The sequence below is a fragment of the Cavia porcellus genome, unplaced genomic scaffold, assembly GCF_034190915.1.
Source record: "Cavia porcellus strain 051 isolate PalLab524CR breed Dunkin Hartley unplaced genomic scaffold, mCavPor4.1 scaffold_20, whole genome shotgun sequence".
Classification (NCBI taxonomy): domain Eukaryota; kingdom Metazoa; phylum Chordata; class Mammalia; order Rodentia; family Caviidae; genus Cavia; species Cavia porcellus.
This window is the reverse complement of record NW_026947503.1, coordinates 56,875,992-56,889,685: the sequence shown is the minus strand read 5'-3', so window position 1 is coordinate 56,889,685 and position 13,694 is coordinate 56,875,992. Positions and strand designations below refer to the sequence as shown.

At 46.9% G+C, this 13,694-nt stretch overlaps 1 protein-coding gene across 2 annotated transcripts in view; it reads left to right on the top strand.

Annotated features, from left to right (window-relative positions):
* Lama3 (laminin subunit alpha 3) overlaps positions 1-13,398 on the top strand; it is a 227,656-nt gene extending 214,258 nt beyond the window's left edge. For both annotated transcript variants that reach the window (XM_063231837.1, XM_063231836.1), the window contains 7 exons: positions 3,341-3,524; positions 5,560-5,700; positions 8,894-9,053; positions 9,154-9,284; positions 10,666-10,759; positions 11,957-12,076; positions 12,789-13,398. In XM_063231837.1, the coding sequence (XP_063087907.1) occupies positions 3,341-3,524; positions 5,560-5,700; positions 8,894-9,053; positions 9,154-9,284; positions 10,666-10,759; positions 11,957-12,076; positions 12,789-12,934 (976 nt within the window). In that variant the 3' untranslated portion in view covers positions 12,935-13,398. The remainder of the gene's footprint in view (positions 1-3,340; positions 3,525-5,559; positions 5,701-8,893; positions 9,054-9,153; positions 9,285-10,665; positions 10,760-11,956; positions 12,077-12,788) is intronic.
* The last annotated feature ends 296 nt before the right edge of the window (positions 13,399-13,694 follow it).

The following is a 13,694-nucleotide window of genomic DNA, read 5'->3' as shown; positions in this document are numbered from 1 at the left end:
CTCAGAGGCAAACATGGGCACTGGGTTTATTGTGAAAGGTGACAGAGAGGGGACAAAGGCAGGCAGGGGGTGGGGGTGGGCAGAAAGAGCCTGCAGCTGGCATGGGGCCTGCTGAACCATGCAGAGAGTTCAGGGAGAACCAGGGCCAGTAGCGGGGCTCAGACTGCAGTGCAGCTGTGAGAGGTCAGCCAGGCCCGGGGATGCCCCACTCAGAGGTGACCCCAGAGAGCCCAGTGTGGGGCTCCAGTGGCTCGGCTCTAGTCTGCCTGCCACTGGCATGCCTGGCTGGGAGCAGCCCAAGCTGTTGCTGCTTACCCCAGAGGGGGGCAGGGCGGGCAGCCTGGACACTGTGCCCATGGCAGAGCCTCCTGCAACAGGCACATCTCTGACCACGACAAACTGTGTAACTTTTCGAAGCCCAGGCTTTCCTTCTGTGGCTGTCCCACATACTCTAGGAAATCATGACCACTTTCTGGACCTCTGTTTTTTCTTCAGTTAAATGGGGTTGATTCAGGGCCCCTTGCAGGAAGTAGAGGCACTGACCAGGAAGAAATGTTGCTCTTGGATAGCCATTCAGTAAGCTATGGGCATGATTCACCAGCAGGCAGATGGGGTTGGAAATTGTTAGGTCTGAGAAGAAGGGAAAGGATGGGAAGAGGGAGAGGAAGAGGTCCGTGGAAGGAGTGGAGTGGACGGCCGTGAAAGTAGTGGGCGGCGGTGGCTGCAAAGATAAGAAATATAAAATATAAGTAACCTTTATTTCAGGAATGCGGGGAGAGACCCCCCCCCCCGGCCCCGGGGCGCAGCATCTCCACTGCGCCCAGGGCCGGTGGTCTCTCTCTGGAACACACTCTCCCTTTCTCCTTCTTCTTCTCCTTCACGTGGAGTCAGGCCCATAAGTAACCTCTGTCTGGGGTGGACCCCAAGGGGCATTAGGGATGCACAGGTATTTCATTGGCACACGTTTGGCGCCAGGGTTACAGGGATGGGGGTATAGGGTTACAGGCAAATCTATACGGGCGGGGGAGGCAGTGGCTGTGGCTTTTCCTGGTTAAAGTGTCCGGTCTGGGCCAGCAACTCTTTCAGAGATCAGGGAGAAACTGAATTCTGCTTGGAAGCAAGCCATGGTGGTGCACACCTGTAATGCCAGCACTCTGGGAGGCTGAGGCAGGAAGAATGCAAGTTGGAGCCTCGCTTGGGCAATTTAATGATTTAGTGAGACCTTGTCTCAAAATAAAAAAATGAAAAGAACTGGGGATACAGTTAGTGCAAAGGCTCCGAGTGCAATTCCTAGTACTTAGATACATAAATGAGTAACTACTGCATTCAGTAAGGGAAATCACTAGGCAGTTCCGTCTCCTGTGGCAAATCTTAGGATCCTTCATTTGGCAAAACTGTGCTAACAGAAGACTAAGGCAGAGGGAGGGGATTGTCCTTTAGCCCTCCTTTGGTGACTTCTCAGTGATGAGGCCCCACTGCCTAGCCGTGTCCCTGATCAAGCTGACGTTAATGTCTAAAAAACAGCAGCTACAGCTACAGATGCTGACCTGAATGCTCTCTCCCCAGCCCTGCCCCACCCCTACCCACACCCCAGCCCTCACCCCTGCGCTTTGAGGGAGGTAAATTATCCGGCTTTTTCCTGTGAATCAATCCCCAGCGTCAGTCCTTTCACATCTGGCTCTAGATTATGCATCATAAATGAAAAAAGATAACATTTCCAAAGTTTAAATAAAAAAGCAGTCCATCATTAATAAATACATATTTTAAACTATTCGAGTACCAAATGTCATAGCAATCAAATATTTTCAGGAACCGCAAGCTTATATTTTTAGGAAGCTCATGTATTTTACCATCATCATTCTGATTTATGTTCCAGCAACTTTTGACTCTCTTTCCCAGCCAGGACCATTGGGGTAACCCTGAGGTGAATGTATGAAAGTGCCATTTCCCTTCTCCTCCAGCAATGAATAGTCAGTCACAATATCGTATTCTGGGATTTGAATCCACTGCCGCCTTTTTAGGGTGCTAGCCAGTTAGTCTTTTCTGAAAGCAAATTGCTTTAAGAAACAGTTCTGGGAGGTAAATGTCAAGTCTGATCACCAAGCCCACGAGTGTGAAGTGCTTTCCCTTCTGCAGCGCCTTGCAGCAGCCGCCCCGCCTCCGCCAGCCCTGGCCCTCCAGCTCTCCCCGCTCGCAGACACAGCCCTTGCCATCTGGGTGGTTTCATGTAACAAACACAAACTTCTTTTTCCTTTTGAAGAATGTTCCCCTCCAGGAAACTTGCTAATCTGAAGATTACATCTCAGCCTCACAGTATTGAAAAGCAAAGCAACAGAACAGTGAAACTTTTCCTTCTACTTGCTGGTTCTGCCTCGAGAAGGCCTGACTGCTTAACTCAGTTCAGTAATTATTCAGTGAGCCCCTGCTCTGTACTGTGCACTGGAGATGCAGCTCTAAACTGGACCCAGCTGGCTCCTGCCCCTGGTCTGGTGTGTCCTGAGACATTAAGCTGAAGCGATGCAGGATGACTGCCAGCTGTTACCTGTGTCTCTACCAGCTGTTCATGCCACATCTTCAGGGTCCCTCTCAGGGCATCCAGGGACATGCACAGCTTAGGAATGAAGCATCCCTATCGGCAACGCCAGAGTCCAACACAGAGCCTTATCCTTACTACACACTTGCTACATATTTGCTGAATAGGAGTGGATAGGTGTACATTTTCATAGACAGTAAATCTTTCTCAGCCAGATGTACAGATGCCATGCAACCATTCATGCAATTGAATGTTAGCTTTCAACCTCTGCTTCGACTACATAATATTTAGTCCCTCTTCCATCATAGGTGAAATATAAAGGTTGGAGAGTCGCAGAGATGGGTGAATCTGTACTTCCATGTGTTTTTGTTATATCTTTACTTCAGTGTGTTTTTGTTAAATGAGTTTTACTGAGAGAAAGTGCTCATCTGAAGCCTGGGTCACATCCTTGTTCATTTCTGATCCTTACTGCCCCTGAGACTTCCCTCTCGGAATTAACACAAATAGAAGGCATATTCATCAGACTTACTGACTTCAGGCTACCAGGTGAAACAAGCCAGTCATGATAAAACAAGTACTGTAGGATTCCACTTACATGAGATACCTAGAGCAGGAAACCCACACAGGCTGGAACTAGAATGGTGGTTTCCTGGGGCAGGAGGGAGAGAGGCACATGCCTTCACTCACGCATTGGGAAAACAGGAGTTTGGGTATATGCGCCCCACTCTCCCGGCTGTGAGAGTGGGAAACCCCTGCAGAAGGACAATAACAACCTCCCTTTCCTTCCTTGCCTTCTTTTCCCCACAGGTCAGAGTTTGCCGTGGACATAAGAACAACCTCCTCTGAGGGGCTGGTGTTTTATGCCGGGACCAAGAAATCCTTTATGGCTCTTTACCTGTTGAAAGGACACTTGGTGTTTGCTCTGGGGGAAGAAGGGAAAAAACTGAGGCTCAAAAGCAAGGAGACATACAATGACGGGAAGTGGCACACGGTAAGATCATGGCTACACGTTAAGTGTTCCAAAAAATCTGAAATCCAAAACACTGCCAAATCCCAAAATTTTGAGCATGACATGGCACCACAGTGGAAAATCCCACTCCTAATCTTGAGCTGCAGTCAAATTGCAGACAGGCTAAAAACATCGTATAAAATTATTTTTAGTTTATAGGTATATAGTATATATGGACATAAATGGATTTTGTGCTTAAACTTGGGTCCTGTCTCTAGGACAGCTTATTAAGTGTTAAGGAATATTCCAAAATCCAGAAGATCTGAAATTTCTAACACATCTGGTCCTAAGCATGTCCGATCAAGGTATTTAGCCTCCACCTCCAGTGACATTATCTGTCTGATAATGAAAATAGGACCCAGTGTCCTTCCCGTACACAGAGATACGAGGATCCGGAGAACTTGTGTGGGTGGAGGCACTGGCCACCCAGCATCTTGGTGCTGGGACTGCTGCATACACTATGTATTGATGATGCCCTAAATGCCCAGGTGGATGCAGCCACTGCTCCTTAGACCCCCTCCATCCTCACTGGGCTGCTTTGTTCCCTGATCTGCATCCAACCTGCTTCCTGGACCATTTGCCTCCTGCAAAGGCCACTTACTGGTTACCTGAGTTCCCCTCCCTGCCCATAAGCATAAAGACCTGCATCCCTAGTATCCTAGTTCTGGCCTCAAGGCAGACCAGATTTTTAAAAATTCAGTATAGTACCAGAAGGAAATTTTTTTTTTTAAACTAAGGGAGCTAACACTCAGCTTACCTAAGTGAGTCGACAAGATGCAGTCACTTAGTCATCCAACCAGTAGTTCATGGGCTGCTCTGCTTGAGCACATAAACACAGCATTTTCCGTAGAACCTCAGATACGGGCAGGTGCATTCAGAAAACACTAGAACAAGATCAGGAAATGACAGTGCAGGCTAGGGAGACTGTTTTAGATCAGGTAAGTTAAGAAAGGCCACCTGCAGAGGGTGACTTCCATGTGAATTTCTATGGGCGCTCCAGGCAGAGCAAAGATGAAGGTAAGGACCTCCAGGTGGGAATTAGCACGCTGAACAAAGCACAGAACCAGGAGAAGCAGTGGAGCGGGAGGCGGGCTGGATGGTTCAATTCTGAAGGCCATCCCAGAGGACCTTGGATTTCATTCCAGGTGTCTCTGCGGCTTTGGAAGGGCTTAAACTAGTAAAGCAGATGGATTTCTTTTAAACCTCTCTTCAGCTGACGACGTAGTAGGGATGTTAGAAATAGAAGTGAGGACTCTATAGACGGACCAAGGGCTGAAAGTGCAGAACTGGAATCTGGACAGGCCCCAGAGGCAGAGCAGAGGCCCAGCCACACAGGGGCTGGGAGAGAGGAGGCCTGGATGTGCAGCAGTCTGCCCAGTGGGGGGCATTTGCTGAGATGGAGAAGGTGGAGAACAGGCCCTAGGGCCTGAGAACAGTTTCCTGCTGGTTAGGGTAGGTGCTCAGATGTGCTACCCATGTGTCCCAGACAGACAGACTGGAGGCTGCCGCTTGATATGGAAACTGCAAAGATCGCAGAGTCTGCACCAGGGCCCAGGAGACTTAACTGGTGGCAGAGGGTTGAAAACCCTGGCCCTCATGTTAGCAGGGAGGTGGCCATGTTCCTCTTGCTCCGGGGAGCATCCTCGACGGCATAGATGACCTCCGCTCCTCTCATTATATACACTCTGTGCCTTCCCTTTGATGGGAAGAAGCTTGCTGATTTCTGTACCACTGGTTGCCCATCATTGGTACAAATTTCCAGATCAATTGTATCTGTTTATTTAGTTCACTTTGGAGTGACCTTTTATTTATCTGCCCTTTCTACTTAGTCTGTTCAATATCGAACACAATCTCACAAAACAGTAGTGATGGGAACAGGAGCAAAACCTCTCTCTCTCTCTCTCTAGCAATCAGAAAGGTAAGAAACTTGGAAAAAAAAGTCCTGTGACCACTAATAAAATGCAGCAGCACTTACGAGAGGGAAGAACTTGACTTGTGTGTTCTCTCGACTCCACAGGTGGTGTTTGGGCAAGATGGCAGAAGGGGGCGCTTGCTCGTGGATGGGCTGAGGGCCCAGGAGGGCAGTTTGCCTGGAAATTCCACCAGCAGCCCCAGAGCACAAGTTTATCTGGGATGGTCTCCATCAGGGAAGCCAAAGGTAAACATAGATAGAACAAATCCACTTATAATATAGTCATTGTAATGATAGAAGATGTTTAACAATCTCAAAATGCTTTAATATTTTAAAAAATATTGAATGTTGACAGGGCCACAGAGAAAGAGCCCACTCCTCACTAGGAAGCCTTCCTGGGTTGGGAGCAGGTTGATGCAGCACCTAGATGAGAGTATAGCCTTTGTGTCTTTCTCTCATGAGGTCCTTACACCTTTCCTGGTGTTACTGCAAAATAAACCAGATGGGGAAGAAATAGCACGGAGGAGGTTTAGAAGGCAGTTTATTATGCCTTGAGCAGGATCTCTTCGAGTTAACCCTGCCTGGAAGAGTTCCAGGGCTTTTATGGAGAGAGCAAGCGTGGTACAAAAGTAGATTTGATGCAGTATGATTGGCAAGTTGGGTGACATCTCAGGTTGCTAAGAGAGTTTAAACATTTCGGGTTACATTACAAGGCCATTATTTATACAAAGCATGGGTTATACAAAGGAAGAAATGTCCTGTTACACTTTAAGTTACATTGCAAGGCCATCAGTTATGCAAAGGCAGTAAAGATAGAGGTTACACAATGGAAGAGATGTTTTGTTACCAGGCCCATCCGGAAGTGTCTGCCTGACTTTGGAGGGCATTCTTGGCAGGCTTTGATTTCTCTTTCAATGGGCAGTGCACACACATTTAAGGCTGTAGGTTGAAAGCAATTTTGGATTAAGGCAGTGAGGCTCTTTAGTCATCTACGCCACCTTTGCCATCTTTGTTGCACTCAGGGAAAGCATTTACTTCATAGTTTGCTATTGCACTTAAATGTGTTTGTAAAGGACTTTTCTCTCTGCCCTAAGTGGAAGCCCAATATACTTTTCTAGAAATAGTACAATAATATAAAAATAAATACATGAAAATGAAACACTGTTATTAGCTCAGGAGTGTGGCCTATGCCCCCTTCACAGGGAGAAACACCTCACTGGGAGCTTGTCAAGTGGCCAGGTAGCATTCAAGACATAATAACACAAAGCTGCAGTTTGTCCCTTGTCCCTCAGAGGGTTGGACAGAGAACTGAAACAGGAAGGAGGCTGAGGGGGCTCAGTGAGAGCAGGCTTTGTCATGTGTGAGACCTGAGTCCAGTCCCGCCCTGAAAGAGGAAGGAGAAGGAAGGACAGGCTATCTGTGTAGCTCAGGGCTATGCAGTGTTGGAATTTTTTTAAATGCCAAGAACCAAAATTGGGAACCATGGGCTTAAGGGAAAGGCAGGACTCCTCTGTCCCCAAGGAGGGGACTCTTGCCTGGATGTCTGAAGCTCAGAGGCTGTGCTGAGCCACGGCCTGGGAGCCAGCTCTGTGCCTGCCTCTCCCCCATCTCTCCTCCCATCTGGCAGAGCATCAGTTGCACCTGGACCACTTGGGGTGGCCCAGCACATTGTCTTTCTCCTCCCAGATTTGCCCTTTGCTCTCTCAAAGCTAAGTAAAATGGTCCCATCAGCAGCTCGGGCTGCAAACCATCCTCCACCTTCATCCAGGCTTTTCCCCTCTCCTTGAGAGCTGGTGGCACATCTTGGTCTGATATTTGCTTGCAGGGAGGCAGGGAAGGGCCCAGACTCAAATGCTGGCTGAGAAATGGACTTGTTAAGGCAGATTTTCTCCAGGGCTTCAGCCTGACCTAGCCAGAGGCAAAGCCTCCACAAGGCACAGCCTGGCCCACTGGAATTTTGCTCAAGGTTTGTGCCGAAGGCCCAGTAAGCAATAAAGTATTATTTTGCTGTCTTATATGTAATAACTTTAACATGGATATGATACATAAATTATAACGTGGTTAAATTCTATGCACAATAGCGTGCCTGTAATGTAGAATGTATTAATTACTACAGAGAATCCTCACTGTTGATGTTGGCTTTCCCTCAACCTCTGGATTGTCTCCCCCTTGGAGAAATCACAGGAGGGGGCAGCTATTCAGCAGCACAATTCAGGGGTATCCTTCTGAGCTGGGTAGGTTCTTTTATAAAGCTGGCTTCCTAACATCTGGGGCAAATAGCAACATACATTACAGTATTCTCATCAATCAGGGTTCTTTCCATAGCCTCCTCCAACATGGGGGTGTAAACCATTATCTTAGCCCTCCTGCACACCCTCCCACTTGGCTTTTAGGGGTTCAGGGGCAGGTTATGACTGTTCTGGGAAAGTACGCACTTGATTCTAGATTTGGGCTTTTCGCTGAGTTGCAGGACTCAAGTGTGGGCCTAGAAGTGGATGTCATTAAGAAAGGTTTACTTACTAGCTTGAGCTCCGGGCTTCTTAAGAAACTAAACTTCACGAGGACCATGGTTTATTGTTGACACCGGCACCATGTTCATCTCTAATATCACCGTTGTCTCTCAGTGTTACTGGCTCATGCTCCTGTTGTGTAGGATTCCAGAGCCCTAAGTGCGTTTATTCTAGAAGGAAGTTGGGGAGCTTTTATTCAATGATTCTTAAGATTTGTTTTTTGAGAATTTTATAAATACTCTGAGAATCTATGAATGCACTACAGTGCTTCTCTCTAGCAAAATGTACACATGGAGAGCATGTGCTATAAGAGGTTACAAATCCTTAGAAGCTCAGCCTTTGGCTCGGGTAAGGAGCCCAAGCCCATCCAGGATGCACATCTGTAATTCTCATTTTAACTCTGCACCCTTTATGCTTTGTTAGTCATACACTGAGCCAAACAACGAAGGGAGCTGTTTGGCCCTTCATCATTTATGGAACATTTTGGCCTCATTTTTTCAATTGGCTTCCTTGCATTAAGCTCTCACCCCAGCTCACGAAACCCTCAAGAGTGGTTTACACCTGCAAAGCACTGGTGAGCTCTGTGAACAGTGAGATGGAAATTCCCCCCACGCTGCATCTCCGTCTGTGCATGTGACTCAGGGTTAGGTTGACCCAAGTTAGCAACCTCCACTGCCCCCACACTTCCGCACACACCCCACTGGGCATGGAGATGCCTTCGAACGTCAACAACCCGCCAACAGCTGGTAGACAGGTTTTCCTTGACACTCTGGGCAGGGAGCCAAACAGAACAGTCAGACCCACCCAACTCTGTGAAGCAGGAACAATAAATCTTCTTTTGCCAACCAGTTGCAATACCCCTAAGCTCAGTTACCCCATGCATTTTGGGGAGTTGTCGGTAATGACCATTCTTTTCCACTTGGTTGCAGAATCTCCCCCAAAACAGCTTTGTTGGGTGCCTGAAGAACTTTCAGTTGGGATTAAAACCCTTGGATTCCCCTTCTGCAAACTTTGGGGTGTCTCCTTGCTTGAATGGCTCTTTGGAGGAAGGCATTTATTTCTCCCAAGGAGGAGGTCATGTCATCCTGGGTAAGAAGCAGTTTGGTAAAGTTCATGTCTTTGAGTGTTAAGAACTCTATCTTTGTCTTTAGTTATGATGGTTTAACTGTTTGTTTTCTCCTTCTCAAAGCTAACTCTGTGCCGTTGGAGCCGGGGTTCAAGCTGACATTCAGTATTCGCCCAAGGAGTCTCACTGGGCTCCTGATCCACATTGGAAGTCAACAAGGACAGCACTTAAGTGTTTACATGGAGGCAGGAAAGGTGCGTAGCAGTCTGGTGACCTGGGAGCGGGACATGGAAACCAGATTCCATTTATGGAGACCATAGCAAGTAAAGTCATGATAGAAGCTGAACCTAGCCTTATAGTTAAGTTAGCCTTGGAGATGACTTATCATTTTACTGTAGCAAGTAAATTTATTGCTATGGGTTTGTTGTTGTTGTTTGTCTTCAAAATTGAGAAAATTTATAAACTGGGGAGATTTCCAGGTGCACCACTTAGTTATAGAGCCCTTGGGAAGTTTCTTAACCTCTTTCATACTGTTTCTCTAAACCAAGGGTAGCAATTCTTGTGTCCTAGGGCTTTGGTCAAGATTAGAGAAGCTTCCATGTACTTCATAAAGGTCCATTTTCCTTCCTCCCTTCCACCTTCCACACACCTTTATCAGAAGGGCGGTGCCAGAATAACTGGGACCGGTTTCCCAGCCTTCTATAGCATGTCACTCCCGTGCCTGTGGCCTTGTGTCCACGGACTCGGTCTCGGTCCTCTCAGTCTCTCCACACAGGTCCAGCCCAGTGTGCCTGCAGCCGAGCTGGTCCCTGGGCCCCACACCAGCTTTCCCTTGCTTTCTCACTGATTCCTTCTTCAGCTTATGCTGCTCCTACCTCATCCCTCCCGTCGCTCACATGCCTGAGTCAGCCTCTCATTTTCCATCACCCAGTTAAGCGCCTTTCTTCTCAAAGCTCTCTGTAAAACCACACTCTTCCAGGAAGCCGCTCATCGTGGAAGCCTTGAGTCAAAATTAATGCTGTGCTATTTTCTTTCATCTCTGTCTTTCTACTATTTATTAAATGAGAGGGAAAATAGTCCTGGGAGAAAATAAAATGGCCCAAACTCCTAGAATAGTTTTTCCTCCAGTACCCAGCCACTTGCATGTTTTTTTTTATTTTTTTATTCATCTTGATTCAACCTTGGAAGGTCCTGAAGGAGGCCCTAACTAGAGAGTGGGCACCCAACAAATGTCCAGTTCCGACACACTCCATCAGCCTGATCAATGTCTTGACTGTAACTGGCTGGCCCTTACAACAGGCTGTAGGCCACCCCTCACATATTTGTCTTCCAAGGCCATACATATGTCCTTCTCAACAGAGCCACTGTCACATATGGATTGCTGAGAAGAATGGTTGGTGCCCACTGGTAGGACCACTAGGACAGGGTCCGACTTGGAGGCAGTGGTTCATTGTCATCACCATTACCAACAACTTCAGGCAGGGCCTGAGTTTGTAGCTTGCTTGCCAAGAATTGGGGGACCATTAGGTACAGCTTGTGGGCTGTCTGCCTGGCTGTGCCTGGAAAGGGAAGAGGAGGAGAAAAGTTGTGTCTACCAGCTGGGGAAAGGAGCAGAAAGATATGTATGTGTTCCAGGTCACGGCCTCTGTGGACAGCGGGACAGGCAGGATGTCGACATCATTGACACCCAAGCAGTCTCTGTGTGATGGGCAGTGGCACTCAGTGGCAGGTAGGACATCTGGTCCCTTGTTGTGCGCACACTGAGTCAGTCTCTTTGCTTGTGCAATTCAATTTCTCCAGGCCCAGGGCAGCCTCAGGCCATCTTTCCTAGTGCTAACCAGCTTACCCATCCACTGTGAACCCCAGCTATGGGGATGTAATCGAAGCTGCTGCCTTTAGTTCTCCATAACTTCCTGAGTTGGGGAATTTTGGGGTGTGTGTGTGTGTGTGTGTATGTACATGTGTGTGTGTTCTGAGTCCAGCAAATTGATAAGTTGTATTAGTTTTCAAGGCAATATAACACTGTAGTTTAAGTTTTGGGTTTGAGGTCAAAAGGAAAGAAGTCACATCTCAGTGCCATCCTTTACCCTGTGTGACTCTGGACAAGTGACACAAATACCATTTACCATCAGTTTCCTCATCTGTGAAATGGAGAAAAAAAGTAGCATGCACCTCACATGGTGCAAACATTAAATTGGATAGCGTGTGTGAAGTGTGAGCCCCCTAATAGAATAAGTGTCTGCTCTGACTACTGTATTGTTAAGTCTCATTGTTGGGTTATTTTTTTCAACAATCAGTTAAATGCAAACTATTTAAACAAGCTAATGGTGGAGAGCCAAGCATATCCTCTCAAATAGAACCTGCTATTTGATTAATAACTCATAGGTATTAGTTTACAGACATGTGCACCTGTATTTGCTAAAATATCTTGTGTAAAAAGCAATCTTTCCTTGTCTAATTTGAAAACCAAGTATGTTGCCATTAGCTACCATGGGAGGAATTTGCTTCCATGGGTCAAAAATGGGTCGACTGCCTTGGCATCTATTTTTAGAAGCAGCACTGACTTAGAAAGGAGCTGAGGTCCCGAGAAGCAAGCATGGCTCCTGGAGATGAGGTACCAGAGCTCGAATGCCAGCTTTTTATAAACCAGGCATCTGGTCAGGTCCCAAGTTCTTCTCAGCCTCTCATCTGGGAAAGGGAGATGACAATGTTTTCTGCAGAGATACATTTTAGGGAGCAGTCTGGTAATTATGCAGAAGCACCTCATGCTGCCGGCACTAAGAATTAAGTGAGTTGGTACCGAGTGGACTGAGTGCCTGCAGGCAGGGTGCCATGCGAACGCGTCCAAAATGAAGCCAGTGGTGACACCACGATACAGGAGGGACTTTCCTTGGGTGATAGATTTAACCAGCTTCCTCTCTCCCAGTCACCATGAAACAACACATCCTGCACCTGGAACTGGACAAGGACAGCAGCTACACAGCCGGGCAGCTCACCTTCCCACCCCACAGCGCCCAGGGGTCACTACATGTTGGCGGTGTCCCAGGTGACGCTCATCCTCATTTCTTCCACACTTCTCCAGCTTAACGTCAGCTCTTAACGTTCCCCACCGCGTGGGTAATTAGCAGGGCGGCCCTTGGCTGGATGGTGGAGATGGAGAGGCCCTTTGTCTAGCACTTGAGGAAACCCAGTGACTAATCCAGGCCACATTACTGCTGCTGCCCCTTGCCCCAAGCCTACCATTCATAATCCTCTCCTAAGAGGCTGCATTAATCCAGCACCTGATGTCAGCAAGGCATCAGGCAGAAAATCTGATCTCCCTTCCCGAGACATTTATTCTCGCTGCTGAATTGTTAGGCTTCGTGGGGCCAGAATGGGAGAGCTGGGCAGGTTGAGATGGAGGCAAATTCAAGACTAAACTTTTGTCTGGAAAGAGCCTTTTCGTTCTTCATTGCTTTATGTCCTTCCAAATGGTCTGTCTGGTTGTTAATTTTATAGGCCCTTTATGACCCATAAAAAAACAGCAGAGTTCAGAGTTATGGCCTATTAATTTGAACTGTGGAACCTCGTTTTCTGAAGAGTCGCCTTGTTGTTGACTTATCACAGCAGGCACAGGGTCAGCCACCTGCTTGAAGAGGAAGAAATGACCAGGCTGTGGGGTCCCCTTGGCTCCTTCTTACAACTCTCTCTAAAACTCAGGGTGCGTTCATTTGACAGTATCAAGTATTCATTGAGTGCCTCTTGCTTTTCTCTTTCAGCCAACTTGAAGACACTGAACCTTCCGGTGTGGAGGTCATTTTGGGGCTGTCTAAAGAATATTCTAGTCAATCACAACCCTGTCCCTATCTCGAAAGCCTTGGAAGTCCAGGGCTCCGTCAGTCTGAGTGGCTGCCCTGGGCACTAACGCCAAGCTACCACACGGCAGGAAGTCACCTTTAGAAGCACAGAGGACCTGACACTCCTTCCTCTGCAACTCTAAGTCATTTTTTTGTTTGTTTGTTTTTTTGGTCTTTTTCTTTTTTATCGGATTTTGGTCTTTTTCTTTTTTATCGGATCGAACTCACGACTGCCTGCTTGCAAGGCAGGAACTTATGCCGCTGAGCTAAATCCCCAGCCCCTCTAAGTCATTTTTGGCTCAAGACACCATCACGGCGAGTTTATGGCAGATCTAATCCTGAATTATGACCATTTTACCCATCATTTTGGTATTCATTGCTACATATTACCTCATATAAAAATCTCATCTTCTTGAAGAAGATGAACAAATTGTTACTCAAATATGCACACAAAGTCTTTGATAAATTTGTCACAAAAATGTGCCTTTAAAAGAACTCATCAAAAAAATAAATTTCCTTTAGAGCACTTTAAGGCTTTGAAGCTTTTACATATGTTAAAGGATTTAATTTATGGGGTTAAATAAAAGCAGTGTACTTTTAAATTCTATGTTTTCAAGATATAAAACCAAAGGTGTGATGATCATTGTTAAGCATATTAATTCCTTAGCACCTGGTCAGCGTGCTGCCTACAACATGGTTTTCTATAAGTAATTATGGAGCACAAACTGGGAGGTTCTGCACATTCTCAGTATGTGAACTACAGTGAGGTACAGAAAGTAATTCAGCCCTTAAGGAATACTTAATTCAGTTGGGGAAACAGAATATTCA